The sequence below is a fragment of the Bufo gargarizans genome, chromosome 10 (assembly GCF_014858855.1).
Source record: "Bufo gargarizans isolate SCDJY-AF-19 chromosome 10, ASM1485885v1, whole genome shotgun sequence".
Classification (NCBI taxonomy): Eukaryota; Metazoa; Chordata; class Amphibia; order Anura; family Bufonidae; genus Bufo; species Bufo gargarizans.
The window spans coordinates 86,845,807-86,859,266 of NC_058089.1; the positions used below are offsets into that span (position 1 = coordinate 86,845,807).

Sequence of the window (13,460 nt, forward strand, 5' to 3'; positions counted from 1 at the left end):
ATATATTTTTTTATTTGTCTTTAGTAAAAATATGGCGTCCTTTATTCTTTACAGAGCTGACATGTTCTAGTAGCACCCTTTGGATTTTCCATCAGACCAGGAGCTGACAGGCTCCTTATCTCTGACATTATAAACACTCATTATAGCTCAGTTCTTATCTTTAAGGGGCTAACATCCCCAAAGCAAACCCCATCTCCCAATCTCTTCCTCTACAGGACTTTCTGATTCTGCTACCAGTGATGGCCAGTTCACAGTGTTCGCCAACGAACACATGCGGGCTGCCATCTTGACTCACAAGTCCGGCGATGCACAGGTAAGTCCTTACCTGTGCCGCCAGCCAGTCTGAAATCAAATGCGGTCACCGGGAGCAGGCAGTTCCGAGAACAGACGCCAGGGGCCTTAATCGGCCTTTTCTTGGAACCGCCTGCTCCCGGTGACCACATTTGTTTCAGACCGGCTGGCGGCACAGGTACAGGTAAGGGCTTACCTGTGAATCGCCAGACCTTGTGAGTCAAGATGGCAGCCCACATGTGTTCGCTGGCAAACACTGCGAACTTGCCATCACTGTCTGCTACACATAAAGACATACACTTGACCTGGTCTTCTTCCGGGTGTGCTCGGTTTTTGACTCTGCCAACTCGCCTCCCAAATAGTACAGCCGTGACCAAAAGTTTTGAGAATGACACAAATATTAGTTTTCACAAAGTTTGCTGCTAAACTGCTTTTAGATCTTTGTTTCAGTTGTTTCTGTGATGTAGTGAAATATAATTACATGCACTTTATACGTTTCAAAGGCTTTTATCGACAATTACATGACATTTATGCAAAGAGTCAGTATTTGCAGTGTTGGCCCTTCTTTTTCAGGACCTCTGCAATTCGACTGGGCATGCTCTCAATCAACTTCTGGGCCAATTCCTGACTGATAGCAACCCATTCTTTCATAAATCACTTCTTGGAGTTTGTCAGAATTAGTGGGTTTTTGTTTGACCACCCGCCTCTTGAGGATTGACCACAAGTTCTCAATGGGATTATGATCTGTGGAGTTTCCAGGCCATGGACCCAAAATGTCAACGTTTTGGTCCCCGAGCCACTTAGTTATCACTTTTGCCTTGTGGCACGGTGCGCCATCGTGCTGGAAAATGCATTGTTCTTCAACAAACTGTTGTTGGATTGTTGGAAGAAGTTGCTGTTGGAGGGTGTTTTGGTACCATTCTTTACTCATGGCTGTGTTTTTGGGCAAAATTGTGAGTGAGCCCACTCACTTGGAGGAGAAGCAACCTCACACATGAATGGTCTCAGGATGCTTTACTGTTGGCATGACACAGGACTGATGGTAGCACTCACCTTTTCTTCTCCGGACAAGCCTTTTTCCTGATGCCCCAAACAATCGGAAAGAGGCTTCATCGGATAATATGACTTTGCCCCAGTCCTCAGCAGTCCATTCACCATATTTTCTGCAGAAGATCAATCTGTCCCTGATGTTTTTTTTTTTTTTTAGAGAGAAGTGGCTTTTTTGCTGCCCTTCTTGACACCAGGCCATCTTCCAAAAGTCTTCGCCTCACTGTGCGTGCAGATGCACTCACACCTGCCTGCTGCCATTCCTGAGCAAGCTCTGCACTGGTGGCACTCCGATCCCGCAGCTGAATCCTCTTTAGAAGACGATCCTGGCGCTTGCTGGACTTTCTTGGACGCCCTGAAGCCTTCTTAACAGAATTGAACCTCTTTCCTTGAAATTCTTGATGATCCTATAAATTGTTGATTGAGCCACAATATCCTTGCCTGTGAAGCCATTTTTATGCAACGCAATGATGTCTGCACGCGTTTCTTTGCAGGTCACCATAGTTAACAATGGAAGAACAATGATTTCAAGCGTCTCCCTCCTTTTAACAGGTCAAGTCTGCCATTTTAACCCAATCAGCCTGACATAATGATCTCCAGCCTTGTGCTCGTCAACATTCTCACCTGAGTTAACAAGACGATTACTGAAATGATCTCAGCAGGTCCTTTAATGACAGCAATGAAATGCAGTGGAAATATTTTTTGGGGATTAAGTTAATTTTCATGGCAAAGAAGGACTATGCAATTCATCTGATCACTCTTCATAACATTCTGGAGTAAATGCAAATTGCTATTATAAAGACTTAAGCAGCAACTTTTCCAATTTCCAATATTTATGTAATTCTCAAAACTTTTGGCCACGACTGTACAAAGATTAAAACCTCCTGGCACAGGTGGCAGAAACCCTGTTAAGTGTATCAAAACTCCCAGTCTTCAGTGCTCTAGGTGCGACACAGGTCTTTGGAGAAAATCTCATACTCCAGAAGACTTCATCGATTAGAAATTTATGCTGAGAACCTGTAACTCTGCCTAAACTGACCAAACACAGCGTCATTTCCCAGCATTAAAACCACTGGAGAGGTATGAGGAAAGCCTCCATGGTGCACTTAGCTGGGTGTAGACAGTGCCCGGCGATGCAGCGTTTCATGTACCAGAGATGAAGATAGTTTGGGTAAAAGACCTGTCTCACTTGTACAGGGGACAGTTCATACTGTATGTTATGTGGGTGTCAATTCATCTTATATATTTGGGAGTGCATACTCTATATCTCAGCATGACACAGGGCACATGTATCAAAGATCCTGTATCACAGTCTTCACCCGTCTCATAGATAGCCAGGGTGTCACTATGCTATTATACTTATTAAAAATCTGTACACAGTGCTGCACCCCCCCCCCCCTCTCCCCGCCTCTTCGCTTATCTCTGTCTACCATCCTACCCATGCTCTCCGTTCAGCAATGACATTCACCATAATATGAACCCATCACTCTCATTTCCAAGACTTCTCCCGAGCTGCACCAGTTCTCTGGAATGCCCTACCCTGCTGCATGCACCTTTGCTGTCCATTGCCCTGCTATCACACCATGGGCCTCTGCACGGATATCACGCCAACGTTACTTGGATGTACACCATTTTGGCATCTGTCACATTATACTACCATAAATTAGATTGTGAGCCCCATTGGGGACAGCTTGATGCTAATGTCTGTAAAGCGCTGCGGAATATAGTAGAGCTATATAAGTGCATAAAATAAAGTAAATTATCCCATGATGAGCTCCGGAGGATAGGTCATCAGTATATATGGCTGGACATCCCCTTTAAATGTATGAAATGCTAATTATACAGACTCTTTCCCCACTAATCCATAGACCAATCTGCTCAGCTCCTCCTGCTCTATACCATGTTACCTTCAGCTCAGACACCATGTTTAACATGACAGGTTCCCTTTAATTTATTTTAACAAACGTATAAACATATGAGATGCTATGCATATTACAAATATATGCATATTAAAAGTTCTACGCCAATCTCTTAGTTTGTTGCAAGACATCCCATGGACTGCACAGAGCTCTTGTCTAGAAATAGAGCTCATGGGACCAGACCCATCAGCACCCATCATTGTAAAACGCTGCGCATGGGGGAGCAGCAGAAGTACAGTGTAAGGCAGGCATCCTCAAACTGCGGCCCTCCAGCTGTTGTAAGACTACATCTCCCACAATGCCCTGCTGTAGGCCGATACCTGTAGGCTGTTCGGGCATGCTGGGAGTTGTAGTTTTGCAACAGCTGGAGGGCCGCAGTTTGAGGATGCCTGGTGTAAGGAGTTTGATAAACAAGTCTGGTCACAAAACTCTCCATCAGCAAAGTTTGCATGTTCATATGTGCCCGGACCTAGGGCTGCTCCTTTCACTGCCGCGCCCTCTCCACTTTTGATTGACAGGACCAAGCGTGATGACGTTTTCACTACCTGGTCCTGTCAATCAAGGTGCAGGGGGTATGTCAGTTGCAGAGAGAGCTGAGCCTATAGGAGTAACGGCAATGCCCCCATTGCTCCTAGAGGCTCATTTGCATATAATAAAACATAATTTTTCTCCGCAATGCGGACACATATGAACACGGGACCAACACAGATGCCTTCAGCTGCCAAGCGCACATGTAACAGGTCAGCCAGTGTCATATGTACAAATCTGCTGACAGAAGCCCTTTAAGTGCCCTTGATTTTACATAAAAATTTGGAAATGCTATTTATTTAAATCACAAGTGTACAGGAATATAAGTGTATAGAAATCAGCTGCCCCATTGAAATGAATGGGAAGGCTCAGGTGTAATTACACCTGCTGACCGCTGCGGATGCGACAGCGAGCAGGTAAACAATGCAGGGAAGCCAGCGATAGCACAGCGTGCGCATCGTCTCTTCAAACAGCAAATCAGTGTGGGTGCCCGGTGTCGGACCGCCGCCGAACTGATATTGATTACCTATCCTGAGGATAGGTAATCAATAAAAATTACTTGGACAACCCCTTCAAAAATAAGGAGTACATGGTACCATGTGCACAGCTTAAGCAAGGTGCTCTTAGCTATCCCTACAGTCCTGAATATGATGTACTGCAACAGTGCTTGGTAAATACTCACCTGAGGAGCGTCAGGCCAAGCTAGTGCTACTCCTGAAGGACCATCCAGATGTTCTCTTCAGAAGGAATGTTGGATTGTCTAAGAGCTACAGCAAACTTTCCCTCAGATGCATTCACCTACAAGGTGCCTGTGAAGTGTCGCTGCCTCATGAGTGCAACACTTCAATGCTCATTTTCAGCCAAACATAAGATTTGCTCATTATAACACTAAAGGTTTCATTTTCTTATTCTTTTAACAGAAAAGATATGTATATAGCTAGAATCCACTCACACAGCAACAGCAGATCAGTACAATGAGAAGGGTTTGGAAAACTCCAGCAGTGCCCACTATCCATGTCAGTCGGAGAAACAGGATCACGCCTAAGATATTTTGCATGCATGGAAGGTAGACCCCCATCAGCGTGCCCATACTGGGAGACTGCAAGAAAAAACAGAGGTATAAAACACAGGATAAATGGAGATAGAGAAAGAAAGATAACATAACTGACCTACATAGGGAAATTTGCTCAGACGAAAAGGGCAAACCCCATTTCTCTGTTTAAAAAGTGTTTCAGCATATGGTGTTATCCATCACTGCAAGTAATGCAGCCACACAGTAACCATATAGTGCCACACATTACCCTATCAATGCTCCCATACAATAGCACAGTGTATACAGTACCTTACAGTCTCTTCATTCTCTCGTCATGTAAGCTGGAAGTTATAAACAAGTGGTCTCTGGAAAGCCGCTAACTTATAGCCCCCTTTTCCTACCAAGAGACATAACCAACTGCAGCCGCCTAACCCCACGGCTCCAACTGCAGCCGCCTAACCCCACGGCTCCAACTGCAGCCGCCTAACCCCACGGCTCCAACTGCAGCCGCCTAACCCCACGGCTCCAACTGCAGCCGCCTAACCCCACGGCTCCAACTGCAGCCGCCTAACCCCACGGCTCCAACTGCAGCCGCCTAACCCCACGGCTCCAACTGCAGCCGCCTAACCCCACGGCTCCAACTGTTGACAGTGAACTATGCATGCGCAGCTGGCATCCATTCACTTTGGGGGTCCCTACAATAAGCCACCAGCGTTAGAGGAGAGAGAATCCCTTTAAAAACCCCTTAGTGACCACCAATACGCCTTTTTACTGTAGTAAACTAAGGGGGTTTAAGACAGATAGCTGGTGTTAATCAATGATTATATGTACCCAAAATGGTGCATTAAAAACTGTAACTTGTCCTGCAAAAAATAAAGCTTTATAAAAGGTACATTGATGAACAAAAAAAAGTTAGTTATAGCTTTTGAAATGCAATTTTGAAAAAATGTGAGTGGTCACTAAGGGGTTAAATACCATGAATTCTTCTATACACATTATAGGCATACATACCAGATACAAGGACCCAAACAATTTTTCAAAAGCACTTTTTTTTCCCGTTCAAAGATTAAGATTAAAATTACAATAATGGAATCATGGCTGCCGTACATGATCTTGTGCTGCTTTGAGATGGCCAATTATAAAATATACAAGATTAGACGCTCTGACTAATCCTCAGGAAATGCCAGCTGTCCAGGATTTAAAGATGCACAAATAGAGTTAAAACAGGGTTATATTTAAACTGTGGCTCTCTGGCAGCAGCTCCTGAATGCTATACTGTGGCCAGATACACACTGGGGAGTGGGGTGCATCCTCCCGCTGGCTAGATAAGTTGTAATTATGATATGCTTTAACTCATCCCCTTTTAGCTAAACATACAAAAACATCAGGGGAATACTACTACTACATACTGCTGCTGCATACTACTACTACTACATACTGCATACTACAGAATACCAAAAATATTCTACAGTTTTCAAACCAGCACCTGGATCTGAATACTTTTGTAATTGCATGTAATAAAAAAAATTGCATAGTCACTGAGATATTTAATAAAATGTATATTTATAGCGCCACCTGCTGTTTGTTGTTTATTTCTTTGTCCTGCTCACTGAGATGGCCGCACATGCTCAGTTTTATCCTTCATCTGCCTCATGAGCTGCGATAGGCAGAGCATGGACCCCCCCCCCCCTAAGCTGCGATAGGGAGAGCATGGACACCCCCCCCCCTAAGCTGCGATAGGGAGAGCATGGACACCCCCCACCTAAGCTGCGATAGGGAGAGCATGGACACCCCCCCCCTAAGCTGCGATAGGGAGAGCATGGAGACACCCCCCCCCTAAGCTGCGATAGGGAGAGCATGGAGACACCCCCCTAAGCTGCGATAGGGAGAGCATGGACACCCCCCCCCCTAAGCTGCGATAGGGAGAGCATGGACACCCCCCCCTAAGCTGCGATAGGGAGAGCATGGACACCCCCCCTAAGCTGCGATAGGGAGAGCATGGACACCCCCCCTAAGCTGCGATAGGGAGAGCATGGACACCCCCCCTAAGCTGCGATAGGGAGAGCATGGACACCCCCCCTAAGCTGCGATAGGGAGAGCATGGACACCCCCCCTAAGCTGCGATAGGGAGAGCATGGACACCCCCCCTAAGCTGCGATAGGGAGAGCATGGACACCCCCCCCTAAGCTGCGATAGGGAGAGCATGGACACCCCCCCCTAAGCTGCGATAGGGAGAGCATGGACACCCCCCCTAAGCTGCGATAGGGAGAGCATGGACACCCCCCCTAAGCTGCGATAGGGAGAGCATGGACACCCCCCCTAAGCTGCGATAGGGAGAGCATGGAAACCCCCCTAAGCTGCGATAGGGAGAGCATGGACACCCCCCCTAAGCTGCAGCAGAAAAGACACTCCCCTTGAGCTTTCAGCTTGATATAAATCTAGGAGAGCAATGAATGGGGAGATCTCTGGACCCATGTGAGGTGCAGGGCTGGTTCTAGCTTTGTTAGATAGAGATTGTCATATACTATATGATGTCCGATATGACAATCCCTTAATATATTAGGAAACATATCTGCTTGGCTCCTTCCATTCACGGTGCTCCCGTTCCTGCTTGTCAACTTATGGAATGGATGGAGGTCACATGTGCTGCTGCAGCGATGACATGTCCATGTCACATACCACTTGGGGGACACTGCGACCAGTCATTGGTTGCAGTGCCACACGTGACACCTCCACGCCAGATGATGTTGACAAGCAGGGACTGGAGCACCAAGAAGGAAGCAGGGAAGTATGGTGCGTGTCATTTATGTGAAAACATTGGGGAGATCTATCAAAACTGGTGCAACCAGAATCAGATTGATCCTTTCATTTTTGATTGGAGTGGTTGGAATCCGAATTGGTTGATATGGGCAACTAAGCCAGTTTCCCTTTGCAGTAGTTGTGATAAATCTCGCCCATTGTGTAGTTTGGCTGAACTTTTATTTAGTAGCAGCACACTGCAAGACTGGCAAATTCATGAGCCGCAGGCTACCCCAGCACACTCATATGCAGAGGATAGGTCATCCGTAAATTATCTCCGAAAACCCTTTTAACTTTATCTACATGATAAATGCCATTTACTGAAGTGAGACAACCCCTTTAATATTCTGCACCCTCCTGCCTTATAGGACTTTTTCGTATCTTTACATACAGCACAAATTAGTTTGTTAGGCTTCAGGTTATGAATCAATCGAGCATCAAAGCCTTTACCTTGAAGACTTTCTTACGAACCCCTTCTCCACTTTCAGCCTCTTCATGCTCCTTTGCTCCCTGCGGGAGGTTTGTGTAGTTAACAAGGCGGCTAAGAAGGGAAGAAACTTTAGGTCGAATGTCCAGTTCTTCCTACAAAAAAAATATTAAAAATTTAATTAAAATTTTGTATGTCTTAATTAGTTACACTTTAATGTTGGGCATCTTACAAATATTAAAGAACATATTTTAACTTATAAAAAAGAAGGTGCACAGACAAAAGTCTTCAAACTTCAATAGCTGTGGCGTGCAACAAGCACCATTTATAATACCTGGAAGGCTGAACCAGGACATATCCTCATTTTCACCCAGGCAGCCCCCCTGACTTGAGCATCGGAGCAGTTCAGGCTCAGATGCTCTCCTTTGCCCTGCACTAAATTGCGCAGGCCAAAGGCATTTTCTGGAGTTTCGGTGACGAACCGGGCTCTCCAGAGGGCTGCCAGGTGGAGGCTTCCGCCCAGCAGTGAGCCCGGTGACGTCACCGGCACTGATGGGCGGGCTTTAGCGCTGCCCTAGCCAGTAAAATGGCTAGGGCAGTGCTAAAGACAGACCATCAGAGCTGGTAAAGTCACAGAACCCACTGCTGGGAAGAAGCCTTCGCCCGGCAGTGTGTTATTGTAAATTAAAGAGCCCTTGCCCTGCGCGATCCAGCACAAGGCAATGGAGAGCATCGGAGCATAAAATGCTCCAATGCTAACATCAGGGGGGCTGCCTGGGTGAAAATATGGGTATGTCTGGGTTCAGCTCTGAGACAGCATGTATGCAAAAAATGACTACCTCCATGTAACAGACAATATACACAGTCGAGTCCCAATATTCTGACCAGCAGCTAATATCCAGAGTAACCGCCATGTGCAGCATGGACTGTGGCTAGATGGGCTGGGACTGACTCAGTAAGGTCTTGGTAGGTGGTCACAGGTATGTGGAGCCATGCTGACTGCAGTGCATCCCACAGCTGCTGGAGGGAGCGTGGGGAGGATCCATAGAGTTAATGCAACAATCGAGATGGTTCCACCGATGCTCAGCTGGGTTCAAGTCTGGGGAATAAGGGGGCCAGGGTAGTACTTGGAAGCCTTGGTCATGCTCTTCCAACCAACATCAGACATTTCTAGTCGTGTGACATGACGCATTGTCTTATTGGAAGATCCCATCCGCCCCAGGGAAGACAAATCAGCATGTATTGGTGTCTGAACTGCAAGGATGGATTCATACCCAGATCGGTTGACAGCACTTTCCACATGGATGAGTGGCCCAGAGAATGTCAGGAAAGCATTTCCCAGACTATAACGCAGCCACCACCAGCTTGTGTTCTTCTAGCAGTGGTTGCAGAGTGTTTATTCTCTGATGTTTCTCGCCTGACACGCCAACGTCCATCCATTCGATAAAGTGGAAAACGTGACTCATAGGAGAAGACAACCCTCTGCTAATCAGCGGAGGTCCAATTCCGATACTGCCGTGAAAATTTAAGCCTTTTGTGCTGATGCAACTTCATTAGCAGAGGTGCAGTGACCATCCATCTGCTTCAGAGCCCCATACACAGTAAGGTTCACTGAACTGTCATTTTAGACAAGTCTGGTAGCCCCCGGTACTTTTTGGCAGTAAGTTGCTCCACTGTAGGGCACTGGTCCACCCTTGAGCACCTTCATTGCCAACGGTCACCTTTCACATCAATGGCACGTGGTGCTCCGCAGTTTCCATGTCACTTATTCACAATGGTGCTATTTGTCCACTCACCATACACTTTCACCACAGCAACACGTGAACAGTTCACAAACGGCGCAGGTTTAGATATACCGCCACCCTTTGCCCCGAAAGCCAATAATCATCCCTTTTTGCAACTCTGATAAATCGCCAGTTTTTCCCCATGGCACCACCAAGGGATATGTGAGCAGACAGCCTATCTCACCCCTTATATACCCACCAAGCCAGCTCACCACAGGGGACTTCCTTCATGAGCTACGCGCTGCCGACGTAGAAAGCAGGAAGTGGTCAGAATAATGTGACTCGACCGTGTACTTTTATTATATCACTACACAAATAGACTTGTCACGTGGTCCCTAATAAGGTTCAAATACCCCAATGGTGGAAATGACAGTATCACACAAGACCATTTCCTCCATGAACACTAAATAATAGAGTAGAAAAGAGCAACAAAATAGACAGTGGCTATATCCTCTAATGGCAAGAATGCGAGCAGAACGTTCCTGTACTTCAATGTCTTTTGTTTGCTAATCAGTTAGGTAGAAATACAGTTTTGGCTCACATTCACACTAAGGTTTTGAGAGACATGGCCGCTTGGTAATTAAAAACTCAATTACAATGGGCCCAACACTCACCTCTGCTGCAGCAAAAAGAACAAGGGTCTCGGGGTTATAGCATGGGAATGCAGCTCTTACATGGGCTTTATCAACCCTGTCTTATTGGTCAGTCAAACCATGATTTCAGACCAGCCTCTAAGAACAGGCTTGCCCGTCGTCCCTAACAGCCAATAATGCATAACCATCCAGGGGAAGGTCTGATCATGCGATCTATATCCAATCTCAATGCTGCGCATCACAGCATTCAGTTACTAGAAAATGCATTCTCCTGGACTTAGCCTGCTTTTGCTCCTACACTTAAAGGCTATGGACACCTTTGGGGCATGCTTTTAGGATAGCATTTTACTTATTTTGGGCTACAAATCTTTTTTTCAATTGGTCTTTGTTAAAAAAGGTCAGCTGTTTTTGAGATACTGGAGAGTTTTAGTTCTCAGTCCTGTAAGCTGATGACTTATGTGAAGCCTTATCTCTGATCTCCTGACCTCATAAACACTCATAGCTAAACTCTTATCAAACTGATAAGAATATGAGGGAGATCAGAGATAAGGCTTTACATGAGCTGTCAACTGACAGGACTGAGGAGAGATACTCTGTAAACAGATGGATTTTAAACCCCTATATCTCAAACTGCAGAAATTTTTTAATAAAAATCAATAAAAAAAAATTGAGAAAAAATAAAAATAAAAAATGAGTATGAGTAAAATGTAAATAATAAAAAATTGCCCCTAAGGTGTCCATTGCCTGTAAAGAGCTATTCCCATCTTAAAGATTGAAGATCAATGTCAGACAGGTGCGGGTCTTCCCCCTGTGACCTGCTCCTATCTCCAGAACTGGCCCCCCGAAGTGAAAAAGAGTACACTGCTCAAGCACGATCTCCCTCCATTCACCGCTATGGAAGTTCCAAAAACGGAAATAGCTGTGCCAGTGTATCGTCTGTCAGTCCCACAGAAGTGGATGGAGAGCACAATGTACATGTATAATGTGCTCTCCATCACTTCAGGGGCCACATTCTGTAGGACCAGCACCTACCTGACATTGATAGCATATCATCCTAGCCATATGCCACCAATGTCCCAGATGGGTCAACCCCTTAAAACAGAGTTGCAAAACATAAACCTGTGTGCCCATGTAGTCTTACCTCAAATAAAGCCAAGTTCCTGTCGTAGAATTCAATTCCTTTCTGCGACTCAGAGCTTTTGAGAAATGGACTACTCTCTTTGACGCTCCCATGACCTAAAAAAAACAAAAAGACAAAATGTTCTAATGGAATATATCTTCTAACATAATATATGCCTACTGCAAGGGGTGTTTGGCAGTGGCTTACCTCCCCCTCCATATTAAGACGACATGCATGCTTGGCCAGGTATGCATGTACATTGTGGAACTGGGTATTGGTTGTACAAGCTATTGAAGGTGTGCTGGCACCTTCAGGGATCTTTAACATGAGTTATACGGATTGTGTCGGGATCTGTTCAGGGAAAAAGTGATGGTTTTGCACACAAGTTCAATTAGTTTTGTCTGTGACTGTGTTCAGTGTTTCAGATACAATACGTTTTTTATGTGTTCTTCATGCGTGTGAAAAACAAATATTCCAGCAACCATCAGTGAAAAACGCATTGCATCTGGATGCCTTCCGTTTTTCATACAAGTCCCATTCACTTCTATGGAGCCAGGGCTGCGTGAAAAACATACAACATACTGCCATTTTTTCTAAATGCACAGATGATGTGTAAAAAATAACGTTCATGTGCACAGACCCGTTGAAATGAATGGGTCAGGATTCAGTCCGGATGCATTGCATCAGAACGGAAAACTCGCTTGTGTGAATGAGGTCTTACAGTGTCTTGTTTCTCACAGTTCTTGTTCATACGGCGGTCAGGCCTTTTGTCGGAGATGTAGGTAAGGAGGACTCCTATCGTACACCTCTGATAGGAGTCTGCAACATAACCCACTATATAGGAATACAGTAAGATGCATCAGAGCTACACAACCCCCTCACAGCTCCTACTTTATCAAAAAGTGAATGCTGTGTATATATATACACACACACACACACACACAGTACAGACCAAAAGTTTGGACACACCTTCTCATTCAAAGAGTTTTCTTTATTTTCATGACTATGAAAATTGTAGATTCACACTGAAGGCATCAAAACTATGAACACATGTGGAAACAACTGAAAATATGATTACTGCTTTGCACACTCTTGGCATTCTCTTGATGAGCTTCAAGAGGTAGTCACCTGAAATGGTCTTCCAACAGTCTTGAAGGAGTTCCCAGAGATGCTTAGCACTTGTTGGCCCTTTTGCCTTCACTCTGTGGTCCAGCTCACCCCAAACCATCTCGATTGGGTTCAGGTCCGGTGGTTGCCATGCTGGTTCAGTATGCCTTCAATTTTGAATAAATCCCCAACAGTGTCACCAGCAAAGCACCCCCACACCATCACACCTCCTCCTCCATGCTTCACGGTGGGAACCAGGCATGTAGAGTCCATCCGTTCATCTTTTCTGCGTCGCACAAAGACACAGTGGTTGGAACCAAAGATCTCAAATTTGGACTCATCAGACCAAAGCACAGATTTCCACTGGTCTAATGTCCATGCCTTGTGTTCTTTAGCCCAAACAAGTCTCTTCTGCTTGTTGCCTGTCCTTAGCAGTGGTTTCCTAGCAGATATTCTACCATGAAGGCCTGATTCACACAGTCTCCTCTTAACAGTTGTTCTAGAGATGTGTCTGCTGCTAGAACTCTGTGTGGCATTGACCTGGTCTCTAATCTGAGCTGCTGTTAACCTGCGATTTCTGAGGCTGGTGACTCGGATGAACTTATCCTCCGCAGCAGAGGTGACTCTTGGTCTTCCTTTCCTGGGGCAGTCCGCATGTGAGCCAGTTTCTTTGTAGCGCTTGATGGTTTTTGTGACTGCACTTGGGGACACTTTCAAAGTTTTCCCAATTTTTTCTTGCCATAATACAAATTCTAACAGTCTATTCAGTAGGACTATCAGCTGTGTATCCACCTGACTTCTCCACAACGCAA

The 13,460-nt window shown here is 45.5% G+C and overlaps 1 protein-coding gene across 1 annotated transcript in view; it reads right to left on the reverse strand.

Annotated features, from left to right (window-relative positions):
- Window positions 1-13,460, reverse strand: part of SLC12A4 (solute carrier family 12 member 4) — a 78,586-nt gene that overhangs the window by 53,096 nt on the left and 12,030 nt on the right. The window contains exons 2-4 of the mRNA XM_044270166.1: window positions 11,563-11,657; window positions 8,068-8,199; window positions 4,738-4,884 (exon numbers count right to left, since the gene is read on the reverse strand). Of these exons, the coding sequence (XP_044126101.1) occupies window positions 4,738-4,884; window positions 8,068-8,199; window positions 11,563-11,657 (374 nt within the window). The remainder of the gene's footprint in view (window positions 1-4,737; window positions 4,885-8,067; window positions 8,200-11,562; window positions 11,658-13,460) is intronic.